This window comes from Pelodiscus sinensis, chromosome 2 (genome assembly GCF_049634645.1).
Source record: "Pelodiscus sinensis isolate JC-2024 chromosome 2, ASM4963464v1, whole genome shotgun sequence".
Taxonomy (NCBI): domain Eukaryota; kingdom Metazoa; phylum Chordata; order Testudines; family Trionychidae; genus Pelodiscus; species Pelodiscus sinensis.
Window position 1 is genome coordinate 251,821,966 of NC_134712.1, and position 18,483 is coordinate 251,840,448.

General features: G+C 51.5%; 1 protein-coding gene and 1 long non-coding RNA gene across 2 annotated transcripts in view; both read left to right on the forward strand.

Moving 5' to 3' along the window:
* The window catches only part of LOC142826677 (uncharacterized), a 124,377-nt gene that overhangs the window by 67,941 nt on the left and 37,953 nt on the right, over window positions 1–18,483 (forward strand). The gene's annotated exons all lie outside the window — the stretch shown is intronic.
* Window positions 1–18,483, forward strand: part of LOC102459426 (uncharacterized) — a 57,449-nt gene that overhangs the window by 1,013 nt on the left and 37,953 nt on the right. The window contains exons 2-5 of the mRNA XM_075923071.1: window positions 1,021–1,141; window positions 2,831–2,923; window positions 8,274–9,499; window positions 14,001–14,177. Coding sequence (XP_075779186.1) covers window positions 1,021–1,141; window positions 2,831–2,923; window positions 8,274–9,499; window positions 14,001–14,177 — 1,617 coding nt within the window. The remainder of the gene's footprint in view (window positions 1–1,020; window positions 1,142–2,830; window positions 2,924–8,273; window positions 9,500–14,000; window positions 14,178–18,483) is intronic.

Below are 18,483 nucleotides of genomic sequence, written 5' to 3' on the forward strand. Positions count from 1 at the left end.
CAGCCGGCTGGAAGAAAGTGGCACTTTGAAGTGGGAAAGCAGCCACGGGATGGGGAGGGCTTACACAGAACACGTTGTGTTGTCTGGCTGTGGCTGCGCATTGCGGGCTCTCCATCCCCTGGCTGCCCTCCTGCCCTGCAAGCTGCACATCTGGCAGGAAAAAGCTACACTTTGAAGTGGGAAAGTGCCACTTGTGGCTGCGTTACACACCCCCCCCCCCCCCCCGAGTCCTCCAGCCCCTGGAATGTTGTGCTGCTGTTGGCTACCACCTGGTGAGAGTGGCTGGGGGATGGAGAACGGGGGGGGGGGGGGGCACTCAGGTGGCCGATGGCACTGTGCCCCCTCTCACCTTCAGGTGGAGCACATGTGGGTCCCTGCCTCCTTCTCCAGGCCAGCAGTGCTGGGCCACAGGGGCAACTGAAGCTGTCCTCCGTGGCCATGTATATCCTCTGTCAGTCTTCTGCTCCACCCCTTCCACCTGAGTTCCTGCCCTTCTGTGGGCCCAGACCTGCCCCCCCCCCCACACACACACACCTTGCCTAGGGGTCTGGCTGTTCTGCCAGCAGCCTGCCGAACCCTTAGTTCCAGTGCCTGTGGCCTGCCCCCAAGTCTGGACCTGCCCCTAGGATCCTGCTTAATCGGTTAAGCGATGACTGATCAAACGAGATTAACATCCCTAGTGTAGGGATTGTCTGGATCGTGCCTAGCGTTTCAGGGCTCCAGTCTCACTGGGGAGAAGAGAGAGCATATTGTAAAAGCAATATGGTTCAAAGCTAAAAGCCAGCTGGCTCTCCGCTAGGTCTGTAGAGCACACTCCTTCTTCTCTCTGTAAGCAGTCTGAGTGCCTCTCCATGGGTGAGGGTTACACTTTCTCAAGCTCTCAGAATAATGGCCTGCTGTAATGTAGTGGTCACAGCCGTGGTCTGGGAGCCAGGATGCCTACGTGTTGTTTCCACTTTGGTGCTTACTTTGAGATGGCTGCAGAGAAGGTGCTGATGATGCTTGCAATTCTGGTTCCAGGTGACATTCGAGGACATTGCTGTTTATTTCTCCCAGGAGGAGTGGGAGATGCTGGAAGAATGGCAGAAGAAGCTCTACTGGAACGTGATGAAGGAGCATTATGACAATCTTATTTTCCTGGGTAAGGGTCCATTTTCTTATACTGTATGATTGTGTCTAGACAGCACCCTTCTTTCACAAATTGCATAGCTTATTCTGAGTCTAAGTCAAAAGAGCTTACTTTGAAAGTTGGCGCTGTGTAGACAGCCCATTTCAAAATAAAGCACTCTTCTGACAAATCCCTTACCCAAGGGTTACAGGAACGCCAGAAGAGTGCACCTGCTATTTTGGGAAATAGTGGGAGTGTTTAAAGATGCAGTGATGCTATTTCGGGATACTTCCAGTATCCCAAAATAGCAATGCAGTCTAGATGTACCCTATGAGCTTTGCAAAATTCATCCATGCACTTTAAGGGTATGTCTACACTGTAACGCTACTTCAAAATAACTAGCGCTATTCTGAAATAACTTAGTCTGTGTCTATGCAGCAGGCAGTTATTTCGAAATAGTGTCAAGCTGGAGGACCTCTTATTCTGACTCCCCGTATCTTCATACCATGAGGAATACGGGAACTCAGAGGAAGAGTGCTCTGTTTCGAAATAAGTGCTGTGTAGATGCTCCCTATTTCGAAATAAGCTATTTCGAAGTAAGATACATAAGTGGGCTGTGTCTAGACTGCAGGGTTTTTCGAAAAAAGTAGCCTTTTTTGAAAACTTCACCTGAGTCTAGACTACAGCCGTGTTCTTTCAAAATTAAATAAAAAAAACATGGTTTTTCTTTCGATGGCGGTACTCCTCATTTCACGAGGAATAACGCCTTTTTTTGAAAGTGCTCTTTCGAAAAAAGGCGCTATGTAACAAACTTTTTTTTCGAAAGAGAGCATCCAGATTGTCTGGGTGCTCTCTTTCGAAAAAGCAGCTTGCTTTTTCGAAAATACTGATTGTGTCTTTCGAAAAAGCTTCTTTCAAAAGAGGCTTGCAGTCTAGACGTAGCCTTGATGTAGCTCAATTTGTGTAGCTTATTTCGAGTTAAGCCCTGCTGTGTAGACACACCAGGGTGCAGCCCACATCCACTCATGCGTTTCCTAGATTGCTGGGAAATGTTGCAATAAATCCCTAAAGAGGGTTTAAAAAAAACCTGAACATCTTTGTTCCTGTTTTCTATTTCCAGCTCTCACGTGTCCACACAAAGCAACTATATTGCTTTAATCCAAAATTATGGGTAGTTGAGATGAAAGGAAAACAGCAACAAGAAAGAAGAAAAGTAAAAGTCTCTGAGCAAAGTGTGTGCCTCTTCTCTATAACCATCTGCAGCAATTGTGTGATAGCAAGATGGCTGCTTCCCCTGCAGAGAGACAAAGGTGTTGGAAACTTAAAGGTGGCATACAAAGGTGTAACAGTTTCAAGCTACAGGCACCATGCCAGCTGCTGCCACAGTTTCTTGCAAGCCCATAATTCAGAGGATGGGCCTCAAACTTACAGTGGAGGCATGGGCTATAAACGGAAAGTTTGATTATTTTTTTTAAATCAATTTAGAAGCAAAGGACGGGCATAATTGGGATCATACTGTAAAGTCAGGTGCATGCATTTCTAAAGAGCAGCTGGATGATGGAAGGGGGAATCTGTTGATTTCTATGCTTTAAATCCATTAATTCCTGGTGCCACTAGCAAAGGGAGGGAACTGGTGTCAAACCATTCACATGGCTTTGTAACAAGCATCCCGTGTTGGTATCCCAAACCATGACCTCCTCTGATCTACATCCCCACAAACAGGCTGTGCGGGCCCCAAGCCTGACATGTTAGCCCGGATGGAACGCGGGGAAGAGCCTTGGGTCATCGATCGGCAGGAGGAAAGAGCCTTGCGTGGTGAGTCGTTATAATCTAAACCGCCTCAGACCTGCTCTCTCGATCCCAGAGCTGGAGACAAGCGCCCATCACAGGCTGCTGCACCTCTGTGTCTCTCTCTCGCTCTGCTTTCTGAGGCAGGTCTGTTCTGACAGTGTCAAACCCACAAACACGCATGCCCAGCTTACTCCCTGCACCATCTGGTTGGCTCCTGGCCCAAATGTTGAGCCAGGATTAATTGGGGCTTGGGTAGAAATCTTGCTCCAGCTCAGATTCCCAACCAATTCTACAGCGTCAGACTGTCCCCACATCCACTCCCAAATAGGCCTTCCTGGTTGCTGGCTTTGTCGTTTCCCACATGCCTCAGAGTCCCTTAAAATGGCTGCCTTTTCCGTCCTGTCCTAAAGGTTAAACCAAACCACTGTGGTCCAACTCCCTGCTGGTGCCACTCCACTGAATTTCATCTCTTGTCTCGACACCCAGGTTCTCCACAAACCTGCAGCCCTTCCCGTTCCTCTCTCAAAACAATTACCCTGGAGGAGCCAAAAGCCTTAGGAGCATAGCAATGTAGGGCTCAAAAGAACTCAGATTATCTAGTCCACCTGCCCTCCTCCCCCCGCACTAAAGCAAGACCAGGGGCATCTAGACAATCCCTAACAGCCAGTATTTGTCCACCCTGTTCAGAAACCAGCAGGGACTGGGACTTCACAGCCTTCCTCCATCGCCTGTTCTAGTGCTTAGCTAGCCTTAGTCTCTCTGGTTCCACGGGACTCCTCGTTGTTTTTGCAGATATAGACTAACACGGAATATCCCTCCCAAACAACCTAAACTTCCCTTGCTGCCATATAAAGACTTCTTGTCCAATCCCGGGGGACATGGAGCATAATTGGTCACCACCCTCTGTGACAACTCTAGCCATATCTGAAGACTGTTTTCATCTCCCCTCAGACTCCTCTTCTCTAGATTAAACACCTTCAGTTCTTTAAACCTTTCCTCAGAGGGCAGGGTTTCTAAACCTCCGAGTGCAGGGTTTCTAAATCTTTTGGTCATTTGTGTGGCTCTGCTCTGGGCCCTCCCCAGTTTGGCCACCTTTTTCCTTAAGTGCAGCACCCAGAACTGGCCACAGCACTCGAACTGAGACCTCATTAGTGCTGAGTAGAGTAGAACAATGACCTCCCATGTCTTACATGAGACCCTCTTGTTCTTATACCCCATAATGCTACTAGGCTTTTTTTTTAACTGTCCTATTGTTGGATCCTATTCAATTTGTGGTCCCAAATAGCCACAAGACCCTGTTACAGAAGAACGGCCACACTGGGTCAGACCAAAGATCCATCTAGCCCAGTGTCTTGTCTGCCGACAGTGGCCCATACCAGATGTCCCAGAGGGAGAGATCCCAACAGGTAATCCTCACGTGATCCCTCCCCTGTCTCCTACTTCCAGAGAAACAGAGGCTAGGGACACCATTCCTACCCATCCTGGCTAATAGCCATTGATGGACCTCACCGCCATGTTCTGCAGTAGTGCTACCTAGCCAAGTGTTTGTCATTTTGTATTTGTGCATTTGATTTGTTTTCCTCAGTGTAGTGCTTCACACTTCTTTGCTGATGCTGTCTCACTGCTTTCAGACCAGTTCTTCAATTTAGCAAGATCATTTTGTATTCTAATCCTGTCGTCCAAAGTGCTTGCGACCCCACCCCACCTGACTTCATCTGCAAATTTAGTACTCCATCCAAGTCACTGAATAAAACTACAGAATAATACCAACCCTGAACAGCCCCCTATAAGCCTCACTTACTATACCCTCCCACTTCAATAGCGAATGATTGATAACCATTCTTTGGTTACATCTATACTACAGCCCGGATCAATGCTCTGATATCGATCCATCAGCAATTGATTTAGCAGGTCTAGTGAAGATCTGCCCGGTAGACTGCAGATCACTCTCCTATCAACCACATTACCTACTCTGAATGAGAAGAGTAAGGGAAGTCGATAGGCGAGTTTCTCTCGTCCATCCTGCATAGTGTAGACCTTGTGGTAACTCAGCCTAAGAAGTTGACTCTAGCTACATTACTCACATAGCTGGAGTTATGTAGCTTAAATTGACTTTCTACTATCGTGTAGCTATAGCCTTTGTGTTCAGTTTAGCAACCCGTTATGCAATCCATCTTGTGGTCATTTCATCTGTACAGTGTTTCCCTAGTTTTTGTATGAGTGTCATGTGGGACTGTGTCAAAAGCCTTACTCGCATCAGGGCTATCCTATCGAGTGCTTCCCTGCTATCCACTATCCTGCCAAAGAAGGAACTAAGATGGGTTTGCTGTGATTTGTTCTTGACAAACCATATTGGATGTTTACATTCAGACCAGGGCAAGGTGGTTGGGGCAACTCTGTATTCCCAGAAGGCACAAGGCCTTGAGCGGAAAGGACCCAAGCTCCTAGACTCCCCTCACCAGCCCTTCAGTGCTGCCCAGAGCACACCGTCGGGAGGGCTCCGGTGGGGATTTAAAAGTGCCCAAGTTGTGAGTACCAGCAGCGGCTGGGATCCCAGGTCCTTTTGAATTGCTGGACCCTGAGCAGTGTTCCCTGTGAGCTGTGTGGTCGCTCAGGAGAAATTGAAATGTGGGCCAGCTGATTAGTAGAAAACAGCTAGGTTTTCTGTTTCTAGTGGTGGTGCACATTTGCATATGGCTTAGTGCAGCGTTTCCCAAATTATGGGCCTGGTACCGGGAAAAAAATACCAGGGCTCAACATGCTTGGTGGCTGCCGGCAGAGCCGGCCTTAGGCCAATTCGGGCCCCGTGCCCCTGAACCTGGAAGTGCCGGCAAGTTACAGAGCTGGGAGCCCTGCTCCACCGATATGTGGAGCTGGGTCTCTTCCCCGGCTCTGCCTGGCGCAGGTCCCCTGCGCGTCTTCCCACCCCGCCCCCAGAGCGTCCCCGCCGCATGCGGCTCCTCCTCACCGCCTGCTGCTGCCCATGTGCGGCGTTGCACGTGGGTGGGGAGGACGCCCGGGTGTGACATGAAGTCACGGCCCGGGATTTTAAGGCTTTGGAGGCCCGTGGCGGGGCCACACTGGCCCCAGCGGCCTCCAGCTCCGCAATGTGGAAGGCAGAAGGTAGGGAACTGGCTTGGGCAGAGGCGAGGAGGCAGCAGTGGCAGCGGTGGCGGGTTTGCGCGGAGGGGGAGGAGTGGAAGGAGAAGGGGCTTGGGAGGGGGAGGCACCAAGGGACATGGTGCAGGAGAGAGAGACAAATGCCAGGGGGCCAAGTGCAGACAATGAGGGAAAGGGCAAGAGGGGAGGTGTCGGTGGGAGGGGGGACAGGGTGATGCTAGGAGAGGAGAGGGGAAGGGCATTGGGGGCTGGAGGAGGAGGTGCTGGGAGAAGGCTTGAAAGAAGGGGTGGGCATGAGAGAGGTGGGGATGGAGCAAGTCATGTGTGAGGGCACAGAGGGGCAGGAGGGGATGGGGCAGAGAGTGCGGAGGGGGTGGGTATCAGGGAAAGAGGACAAAGGGGGCAGGGGCAGTAAGGGAAGGGGGAGGCACCAGGAGGGTGCAGGGCTAAGGGAAGGTGCAGGTGCCAGGGGATTCTGGGGTGAGGAGGAGGGGAGAGCCGGCCACCGGAAGCAGCACTGGACAGGGGAATTGGGGCAGGCTGGGGAGATTGGGGGGGGCCAGTGGAAGCAGGGCTGCCGGGGGGGGGGGTGAGGTTGGGGGCAGGGAGCTGGCCGGGGAAGATTGGGGGGGTGAAGAAGCAGCCACTGGAAGGAGGGCTGGATGTGGGCAGTGGGGCTGGCCAAGGGAGATTGGGAGGAGAAGCGGGGGGGACCTGGCTGCCCGGGAGGGGGTTGGGGGAAGTGGATCTGGCCAGAGGCACAGCGGGGGGAGCAGGGGGAAGAATGAATCTGCCTGCGGGGAGTGGGACTGACCCAGCCATATGTAGATCTTGGGACGCTGCCCCTGTTCCCCACCTCCCCCCGCACAAAGCATCAGTTAGTCCAGCCCGGGAATTCTTTTGTCCCCCCCCCCCCCCCCCACACACACCCCTCGAGTAGTTGCGAACTGGCTGGCTGGCAGACACACTCATGCAGCCTGAACACATTTAGCAGCCAGGCAGTTCGAAACTACAAACTGATACATCTAGTAATAATACAACTTACCTACTGAGACAATACCAGACATGTTATGTCTGGTATTTTCTCAGTTTGTTTTTTATGTGTTTATATTTTTGGGCTGCAAAAAGCAGTATGGGGGGGGAAAGGGTTCCAACTAAAGTAAAAAGTTTGGGAAACCCTGGTTTAACCAGCTTTGTCTGTCTTACAGCCCATTTATCCAAACCATATTCCTTAACTTGCTGGCAAGAATATGGTGGGTGTCCATATCAAAAGCTTTGCTAAAGCTGGCACTGGGGGTTTTGGGAGGACCAGAAACAACTTATTTGAATATTCATCATTTGATTAATGAATATGCAAATGAACATTACCCGTCCTCCAAAAGTTCATGAATGGATTTACTGGTCCCCAGGCCAACAAGTTTGGGAACCCCTGCCTTAGTGCACATAAAATTTATTCCATATATGGACCAAAAAAAATCGGCACATGGATGGCAAAAGATTAGAGGGAACTTTGAGCCCCAGGGCAGTGGTCCCCTTGGTTTTCCCCCCTTCGTTGGCAGGCCTGCTTACATATTATCCTCTAGGGGTGAACAAACTAACTGGTTGTAAATTTGTTCCACTAACTTTCTGGATATTGAAGTTAAGCTCACCCTTTATAGTTCCCAGGCCCTCCTTTCCCCGCTTCTAAAAATTAGGTGCTAGGTTTGTCTTTCTCCAGCCTCTGGGTGCTCACCCTCCCTCCAGACTTCTCAAAGATAAACCCTAAGGGTCCTTAAATACCCGAGGACAGTGGTCCCCAAACTTTTTAGCATCACACCCTCCCTTGTCCCTAGCTGCTTCTCCTCCCCTCCCCCCCGCTCCCCGAGTCAGGGCTGTGGCTCCTGGGAGGAGGTGGAAGGGGTGGCGGACGGGGTAAGGGGACTGAGATTGGGGCTGCAGCGGAGGGTGGGTGTGGGACCAGAACCAGGGCCAGGAATGGGGCCAGGGCCAGGCATGGGTCTGGGACTCAGGACTGCAGTGGGGGGCTGGGCCAGAACAGAGCAGATTCTTTAACTTCTCCTCTCCGTCTTGTGACCTGAGATTTCCCTGTGTCCTTAATATCAATTGTGTTCAGCAACTGGCGCCCAACTGACCTTTGTTGGGGTGTCCCATGTCTTGGCGGGGGAGATGAGTCTGATCTAGAAACGCCCCCCCCCCCCCACTGTGGAGGAGTGGTGACTTTGTCAGCATGTCACGCCTGGCTTCTCTTCTGCAGATGGCACAGGCCTGAGCCGAGCTGAGGAGCAGCAGCAGGCGAAAGATCCCGAGAACCTGAAGCCACAAAAGACTTTACCGAGTAGGTCGGACGAGAGAGTTTTCCAAAGTGCAGACTCCGGCAGTTTCCTTCCTGCTCAGGACAAGTCCCTGAGGCTGCAGGGGATCTCGGCAGGGAGTGAGCCTGATCCCCCAAAGGAATGTGAAAGGGAAGACAAGGAACCGCTGAGACTTCTGGTGCAGGAGAACCAGATGATGAGACCAAGCATGTTCACGTGCCTCATCTGTGAATGCAGCTTCATGGGACAGACGGGCCTCAGCAGGCACGAGCGCCGGACCCACAAGATAAAGGATCCAAACCGGTGTCCAGTGTGTGGGAAGTGCTTCCGGCTCCGGCAGGACCTGAGGAGGCACCAGAGGATCCACACGGGGGAGAAGCCCTACCTGTGCACTCACTGCGGGAAGCGGTTCAGCCAGACCGCCAACCTCTGCACCCACCAGAAGATGCACCGAGGGGAGCGGCCGTACCCCTGCACCACCTGCGGCAAGAGCTTCCGGCAGAAGCAGCAGCTGGTGTCCCATTGCCGGATCCACACCGGGGAGCGGCCCTACTCCTGCCCACAGTGCGCCAAGAGTTTCCGCTGGAAGCAGGCACTCAGGGTCCATGAGAAAATACACAGAAGAGAGGGAGGCCCTGAGGGGAAACAGGCCAAAGGGAGGATCTTCTCTTGCTCCAAGTGCAAGGCCGTCTTTGCTCACCAGCAGGACTTCCAGGCACACCGGCGAGTGCACGCCAGGGAGAAGCCCTACCAGTGCGCCGACTGCGGGAAGCGCTTCAGCCAGCGGCAGCAGCTGGTGCCGCACCACCGGATCCACACCGGGGAGAGGCCCTACACCTGTCCTGTCTGTGGGAAAAGCTTCCGGCGCAGACAGGAGATGATGATACACCAGAAAATCCACACCGACGAGAAACCCTTCCCCTGCCCCGAGTGCCCGCTCCGCTTCAGGGAGAAGCAGAAGATGAAGAGACACCAGAGAATCCACACGGACGAGAAGCCGTATGCCTGCCCGGAGTGTGGGAAATGCTTCCGGCAGAAGCAGCAGATGGTGTCTCACCTCCGGATCCACACGGACGAGCGGCCCTTCGCCTGCTTGGAGTGCGGGAAGCGCTTTCGGCGGAAAGATTCCCTCACCAAACACCAGAGAATCCACCAAAGGGCCCGGACGTAGAGCTTGTCTAGTGTTTCTCAGCCAGTGGTACGAGTACCCTTAGAGGCACTCAAGTCTGAGGGCTACGACCACACAACTGAAATTTGGAGAAGACTGAATTTTTGTTACTTTTACAGCACTTTATTATTTTTGTACTTTTTACACCCCAAAATTATCACTCGCTCTGATGCGATTAAGTTGTTTAAACAAATGTGTTGCAATGGTAGAAAAAAAAGTCTGAAAACTGTTTGTACTGGGGGTACTTAATTTTTTTTAAAAGGGGTACTTTATAAAAAAAGTGAGAAACACTGGATTAGCCCATACTCAACACTGTGCCATCCTGCCCTTGGACTCCCTCCTCATTGTATATTTCCACCCAGTGGACACTGCTTTCACCCAGAGAAGCCACCCCTGGAGACATCATCTCTTCACAGCTCCGGGCGGGGACCAGAAGGGGAGAAACACTAGACCAGTGGTCTCCAACCTTTACACCCAAGATCACTTTTTTAAATGACAGACCAAGCCAAGATCTACCGCCCCGCCCCTTCCTTGAAGCTCGGCGAGGGTGCACCACGCTCCACATGGGCTGGCGCAGAGGAGAAGCTGCCTGGCCAGCTGGCTGTGGCCTTCAGCCCAGAGAAGGCTGAACTGCACTCCAGCGGATCGGGCGGCTTCCCCTCTGTGCCTGCCCACATGGAGCTTGCTGCACCCTGGCTGAGCGCCATGGCCAGCTGGCCAGGAAGCTGCTTCTCTTCCCTCCAGCCCGGCTGTCCTACGCTCAGCCCGGGAAGCTTGCTCCAGCACAGCTGGAGCCTGACGCAGCCTCCCTGGGCTGAGTGCAGGGCAGCCGGGCTGGAGGGAAGAGAAATGGCTGCCTGGCCAGCTGGCCATGGTGCTCAGCCAGGGTGCACCAAGCTCCACATGGGCAGGCGCAGAGGAGAAGCTGCCAATCAGCTGGAGCACGGGGCAGCCTCTTTCAGCTGAAAGCCACAGTCAGCTGGCTGGGGTGTTTCAGACCTCCCAGCTCACACTCATCTGTGTTGTTGCTCAGTGAGTAGCTGCTCCTCAAATGAGGAAATCTAATGTAAATGCACTGTGCAGGCGCGCAGTTCAGAGGGCTCAAGAGCTACTCTTAGAGCCCCTGAGATCTACCGGTAGATCGCGATCTACTGGTTGGTGACCACGGCACTAGACACACTCTCCACCTCAGAAGGTGAAAGAGCTGCACCTCCATTCCCTCAGAGGGTCCCGGCAGCCAGAGTCTCTCTGCCCCTACGTTTCGTTAATGTATTTGAACCATTATAGCGGGATCTTGCCCTTCCTGTGAACCCCCCATAAAGCCCTGGTGACAGTGGTATATGTAGGTGAAAGCCATGACACAGTGCCATAGTTTAATAGATATAGAACCATTAGATCAGTGGTTTTCAAGCTCTGGGTCACAACCCAGTACTGGGTCATGGAAGGTCGGGCACTGGGTCTCGTTGCTGCAGTGGGATCAGGTGAGCAGTGGGGGTGCTAAGGGAGCTCTTGGCCTGGTACTGTAGGCTGTGCTGTGCTCCAGAATGGGCCAGCTGCTTGGGGGGAGGAGGGGGTGAGCACCCAGGGCTCTGTGCACTGCCCCTAGGGTTGCTAGATTTTCACCAAAAATACTGTGTTCTCTTCCCCCTCCCCCCCAAAAAATTTTTTTGTCTCAATTTCTTTACTGGACAGAAGGCACAAATACCAGACTGTCTAGTTCAATATCAGGCAGCTGGCAACCCTAACTGCCCCTGAGCACCAGCTCCACCCTCCCATTGGGTGGGAACAAGCCCCTCCTATCCCCCTCAAACCTGGAGCCCCCTCCTATGCTGCAAAATTCTCATCCTCAGGCCCTCTCTGTAGCCCACACTCTAGTCAAATTCTGTTGGGTCATAGGCATCAACAATTTTCTTCAATGGGGTCATGAGAAATAAATTTTGAAAGCCGCTGCATTAGATCAGCTTGGCTCACCTCCTGTCTAGCACAGCCCATTCAGTTGGACTAAAGCAATTTTATTTGGCTATGGAACCCTTTTAAACGTGAAAGAATTTCGAGGAACTCCTAATAAGTCTTATATATGGAGCTGAAAAAGTAGGCCACCAATCAGTAAGGTTAATAATAACAAATGCTGAACAAGGTCATTAGATCAACATTTAATTACACATTTTAAAACAAAAATCACATTTTTTCGGTGCTGTTAGGTCCCTTTAGAAATGCAGAATGGCAGTGCGGGGGGAGAGGGAGGTGTTTGAAAGCTGTCCAGGGAACCAGAGAAGGAGCCGGTGTCTGCAGGCCGGCTCCTCGCGGAACCCTTACTTTCACTTTGCGGAACCCTGGGGTTCTGTGGAGCACCATTTGGGAAACACTGGACTAAAGTGTCTTCTGGAAATGTAGCCAGTCTTGATCAAGAGATGGGAGAATCCACGGTTTCCGCTGGTCGTTTGTTCCAATGGTTATTCACTCTCCTGGTTAGAAACATGTGCCTTATTTCTAGCTTGCCGTTGTCTGATTTCAGCTTCCAGCCCTTGGTTCTTGTGCCTTTCATCACTAGATGAAAGAGCTCGTTAATGCCTGGCATTTTCTCCCAAAGACGGCACTTCTGTATTATGGTCAAGTCACTTCTCAATTTTCTTTTGGATGTGCTCAACAAATGGAGCTCTATGTTTCTCTTGTAAGGCATTTTCCTCAGCCCCTGAATCCTTTTTGTGGCTGTTTTCTACACCCTCCTTTTAAAAATGTGGATGCAATAGTCTAGTATTGATCTTCCCAAGCTGTATACAGAGGTAAAGTCACCTCCCTGCTTCCCTGTTTATATTACAAAGGATCATGCTGGCCCTTTTCTGCCACAATATCCCACCAGGAGTTCACATTGAGTTACATAAGAATGGCCATACTGGGTCAGACCAAAGGTCCATCTAGCCCAGTATCCTGTCTGCCAACAGTGGCCAATGCCAGATGCCCCAAAGGGAGTGAACAGAACAGGCAATCAACTGATCCCTCTTCTGTCAGCTATTTCTAGCCTCTGACAAAGGCTAGGGACACCATTCCTACCCATCCTGGCTAATAGCCATTGATGGACCTAACCTCCATGAATTTAGCTAGCTCTTTTTTGAACCATGTTAAAGTCCTGGTCTTCACAACATCCACTGGCAAGGAGTTCCGCGGGTGACTATGCGCTGCGTAAAGAAAAGCTTGTCCATTATGGCCCTAAATCCCTTCCAGACTCACTGCTTTCTAGGGGAAGTCCCCCATTCTGTAGGGGTGGGGCTGCATTCCCTTGGGTGTGTCTGTATTAAAATGCACGGTGTAGGAATGGACCCTTCTTGCCAAACAATCCAGATTGCTCTATGACTGCCCTGCCCTTAGCAGTTTTCTGCGCTGTGCTAATTATTGTGTCACCCACACATATGATCAGCAAGTGATTGTATACCTATGTCCAGGTCACTGATGAACATGTTAAACAGCACTTAGCCTAGTGTCAGTCCCTACAGTAGTGTTTCCCAATTTTATTTGGCCACAGAATCCTTTTAAACTTGAAATAATTTTGCAGAACCCCTAATAACAATCTTAAATATGGAGCTGAAAAAGTAGTAGTGTCATCACTGTCCCCACTCTCTGGCTAAGCCGGCATTACACAGGGATGCTTATCATGGCAAACACAAATGAAAATGGTTTTCAATAAAATTAATAAATGCTGAACTATGAATTATTATTTTAAATAATAAAATGTGATTGTAATAGAATTTTCTTGCAGAACCCTTATTTTCACTTTCCAGAACCCCGGGGTTCTGCCTAGTGCCATTTGGGAAACAGCCCTACAGAACCCTTAGAAACACTCCCATTCAATGGGGATGATCGTTTGCTATTGACAACTACTTTTTGAGCTCTGTAGCATGCCAGTTCTTAATCCATGTAATTGGTGCTTTCGTGCCATCCTTCAGTGCTAATTTTATGATCACTTCCGCCCACACCCCCACTTCCCTCCTGCACCCCCCTTCCCACCCAGACCCTGTAGAGCCACCCTGCTCCCACACCCACCTTCCTGTCCAGACCCTACTCCCCAAGCCTACTTCCTGGGAGCCCCTCCCCACATTGAACCCTTTTTGGGGAATCTGGGGAGCCCCACAAAAATCTACTCGCCTGGGGCCCCTGTAAACCCCTGTGTGGGTGGGAGGGGAACCTGGGGACTGGCTGCTTCTCAGTCTGGGTCACATCAGTGAGGTGCTGGGTTTTGGGGGGGTCTTCTCACTTTTGTGTCTCCCCCCCCCCATTTCTCTGTGGCTCATTGGCCCGACCCAAACCAGCCTTAGGGAAAGGGCCCCTCTGGCTCTTTAGGAGCGAGCCGGGGACCGGGCAGGGCCGCGGCCGGAGCAGCTCCATGCCTGGCTCTCGCCAAAGCGGCGCAGCTCCCCGCAGCCCCGGGCGGCAGGCAGCAGCGCGTCCCCCGGCCGGGGCGGAGCCGGGGAGCCGGGCGGAGCCGGGAGCCTGCCGGGAGCGGTAGTTCCCTCCCTGCCGGCCGGCCGGGAAGGGGCAGGACCGAGCCCAGCGAGCCGCACGCCTGGCGAGCCCGGCGCTGCCCGCGGAGACCCCGGTCCCTGCTGCCGTCGGCAGAGACGGGGCAGCGCCCCGCGCCCATCCCGGCTGCAGCAGGGGCGCGATGCCCGAAGGGGAGGCGCAGGTAAGGAGCCAGGCGGCTGCGGGGGGCGATGCGCGGGGGTGTTTGGCCCCCGCCGGTTCTGGGGGCACCTGGGCCAGAACTTGGGGCGCTGCGCTGGCCAGTGAGAGCCGGCTCCCAGCAGCCCGGCTGTCTGGGGGGGGGCAAGGTTGGTTTAGTTGGGGGTGGTCCTGCTTTGGGGCAGGGGGCTGGACTCCATGCCGCCTGAGCTCTCTCCAGGCCTGGGATTCGATGCTTCGATGCCACCCCCAGGTATGGGGGGCTCCGCAGAACAGAGCGGGGTGGGTGTCCCGGGGCAAGGGCTCCTCCCAGGGGGGCTGCAAAGAGCAATTGGGGAGACTTTCTCCCCTGGTCTCGGTGCCTAACAATGCCCCGGTGACAGCACTTTCTCCGGGCTCCAGCCAGGAAGCTCCCTGCTGGACCCACCCCAGGAGGCTGCGAGGTAGCCGCTCCTTGGGTTGCCTGGCCCAGCCGTGTGCAGGCTGGCAAGGGCTGTGTGGAGTAACCCAGGGTCGCCCCTTGCCCAGGAACCAGATACCCTCACTCCACCAGCCTGCATGGGGATCCTGTCCATCAGGCACACAGATGGCTCCCCCACACTGTCCCGGGCCTCACGCCTGCGTTCTCAGAGCGAAACCCCCCTCCCGGGGCAGCCTCCCCCAGCTGCCTTTTTGTGTTGCAAAGAACCCAAAGTGCCTTCCACCAGTTCTTGCTTTTCCAGGAGCCCATGAAGCCACCTTGGTGGTGCAGGAGCATGACACTTTGTGGGGAGCTGGGTGCTTTGCCTGGCTCTTGGCCAGAGATCATCCTCTGCTCCTGAAAAAGGGCAGGAAAAAAATGGGAGAAAACCTGCCTATGTTCTTTCAGTATCCAAAGAAAAACCCTGCTGTGCCGTGGGAAGTAATGTTGTCTAGTGATTAGCGCACTGGACTGCTCCTCAAAAGAGCAGGTTCTGTCCTGCTCTCTAACCTGCTGCATGTACAGCTCTTCAGCTCTGTTTCCCCCCATCCTTTGGATGGCTTGTCTGTTTAGACTGTAAGTTCTTCAGGGCAGGGCCTGGCTTTCCCTCTGTTTGTACAGCACCTAGCGCAGTGGGACTCTGGTCTCATTCTCTAGGCTAGGGCTGGGGAACCTTTTTAGGGTCAGGGGCCACTGACTCACAGAAAAGTCAGCCGGGGGCCTTGCACGTGTGAGAAGCAAAAAACCCCCACACACTGATGTGGTTCTCAAAGGGCATGGTTGGGGAATCTAAGGCCCAGGGGCCGGATGCTTGCCTGGATCCAGCCCCCAAGACTCAGGGCCCCCTGCCCTCCACGGCTGCCCTATCACGGGGCTGGAGGGCACAAATCTACTAGCTTGGGCCCCCCTAGGCTTCGGTGTGCGAGGGGAATATGGGGAGTGTCTTTCTGCTTCTCATTCTGGGGCCATGTCAGTGAAGAGGGATATATAGATATAGATATAGATATATTTTTGCTTCTCACCTGACTGATTTTTCTGTGGGTCAGCAGCCCCCGGCCTGAAAAAGGTTCCCCAGCCCTGGACTAGGGGGACCCAGGCTAGTAGATTTTGTGTGCTCCAGCCCCATGGGAGGACGGGGAGGGGGGCTGGAGCTCCGGCGTGGGTTCCCCAATGCTGGGGTGGGGGACCCTGAGTCTTGGGGGCTGGATCCAGGCAAGTTGGGGACCACATCCATCCCCTAGGCCCTAGTTTCCCCATGCCTGCTGTAGGTGCTACCATAATAAGAACTGTAATAACCCTTCTGGTGGTTGCCAGTCCGCTTTGGTGCCAAAGGTCCTAGGTTCAAACCTCAGTTTTACCTCCTGAGCTAAAGGCACGGTAGCTTCAGTAGCTGGTAGGAGGAGTAGGCTATTAACCTTGTGAGGAGGGCTTTAAACTAGGTTTGTCGGGGGCAGGTGAGCAAAGCCCACAGGTAAGTGCTGCATGTGCGGGACTGGGAGATGGGTTGGAAATGGGGGGGACTACGGCCTATAATGGCAAGGAGAAAAGAGGGTCAGGGCACAACAGGGAGGCAAGATCAAATCAGTATCTTAGATGCCTATATACAAATGCGAGAAGTATGGGTAATAAGCAGGAAGAACTGGAATTGATAACCAATAAATACAAATATGATATCATTGGTATTACAGAAACCTGGTGGGATGGGACGCATGATTGGAATGTTGGTATGGAAGGGTACGGCTTGCTCAGGAAGGACAGACAGGGAAAAAAGGGAGGAGGGGTTGCCTTGTATATTAAAAATGTACACACTTGGACTGAAGTGGAGATGAAAGTAGGAGATAGCTGTGTAGAGAGTCTCTGGGTTAAGCTAAAAGGGGTAAAAAACGAGGGTGATATCATGCTAGGAGTCTACTACAGGCCACCTAGCGAGGTGGATGAGGCCTTTTTTAAACAATTAACAAAACTATCCAAAGCCCAAGATTTGGTGGTGATGGGGGACTTCAACTATCCAGACATATGTTGGGAAACTAACACAGCGAGGCACAGGCTATCCAATAAGTTTCTGGACTGCATTGGAGACAACTTTCTGTTTCAGAAGGTTGAAAAAGCTACCAGAGGAGAAGCTGTTCTGGATTTAGTTTTAACAAATAGGGAGGAACTAGTTGAGAACTTGAAAGTGGAAGACAGTATAGGGGACAGTGATCATGAAATAATAGAGTTCATGATCTTAAGGAAAGGTAGAAGGGAGACCAGCACAATTGAGGTAATGGATTTCAGGAAGGCAGATTTTGATAAGCTCAGAGAACTTGTAGGTAAGGTCCCATGGGAAGCAAGACTGAAGGGAAAAACAACTGAGGAGAGTTGGAAGTATTTCAAAGGGACGTTGTTAAGGGCCCAAAAGCAAACAATTCCGCTGTGTAGGAAAGATAGAAAATATGGCAAAAGACCACCTTGGCTTAACAAGGAGATCTTGCACGATCTCAAAATAAAAAAGGAGTCGTATAAAAAATGGAAACTAGGACAACTAACAAAGGATGAATATAGGCAAGCAACACGGGAATGCAGGGGCAAGATTAGAAAGGCAAAGGCACAAAATGAGATCAAACTAGCTACAGGCATAAAGGGAAACAAGAAGACCTTTTATAAATACATTAAAAGCAAGAGGAAGACTAAGGACAGGGTAGGCCCACTGCTTAGTGAGGAGGGAGAAGCAGTAACAGGAAACTTGGAAATGGCGGGGATGCTCAATGACTTCTTCGTTTCGGTCTTCACCGAGAAGTCTGGAGGTGTGCCTAACGCAGTGAATACAAGCAGAGAGAGGGTAAGTTTAGAAGATAGGATACACAAAGAACAAGTTAAAAATCACTTAGGAAAGTTAGATGTCAGCAAGTCACCAGGTCCTGATGAAATGCATCCCAGGATTCTCAAGGAGCTGATAGAGGAGGTATCTGAGCCTTTAGCTATGATCTTTGAAAAATCATGGCAGACAGGGGAGATTCCAGAAGACTGGAAAAGGGCAAATATTGTGCCCATCTATAAAAAGGGGAATAAGAACAACCCAGGAAACTATAGACCAGTCAGTTTAACGTCTGTCCCAGGGAAGCTAATGGAGCAGGTAATTAAGGAAATCATATGCAAACACTTGGAAGGTAATAAAGTGATAGGGAATAGCCAGCATGGGTTTGTGAAGAACAAGTCATGCCAAACTAATCTGATAGCTTTCTTTGATAAGATAACGAGCCTTGTGGATAAGGGAGAAGCGGTGGATGTCATATACCTAGACTTTAGTAAGGCATTTGATACGGTCTCACATGATATTCTTATTGATAAACTAGGCAAATATAACTTAGATAGGGCCACGATAAGGTGGGTGCATAATTGGCTGGATAACCGTAGTCAGAGAGTTGTTGTTAACGGTTCTAAATCCTGCTGGAAAGGGATAACAAGTGGAGTTCCTCAAGGGTCTGTTTTGGGACCCGTACTGTTCAATATCTTCATCAATGATGTAGATATTGGGATAGAGAGTACGCTTATTAAGTTTGCAGATGATACCAAACTGGGTGGGGTTGCGACTTCTTTGGAGGATAGGGACATAATTCAAAATGACCTTAGCAAGTTAGAGAAATGGTCAGAGGTAAACAGGATGAGGTTTAATAAAGAGAAATGCAAAGTGCTCCACTTAGGAAGGAACAATCAGTTCCATACATACAAGATGGGAAGCGACTGTCTAGGAAGGAGCATGGCAGAAAGGGATCTAGGGGTCATAGTGGACCACAAGTTGAATATGAGTCAACAGTGTGATGCTGTTGCAAAAAAAGCAAATATGATTCTAGGTTGTATCAACAGGTGT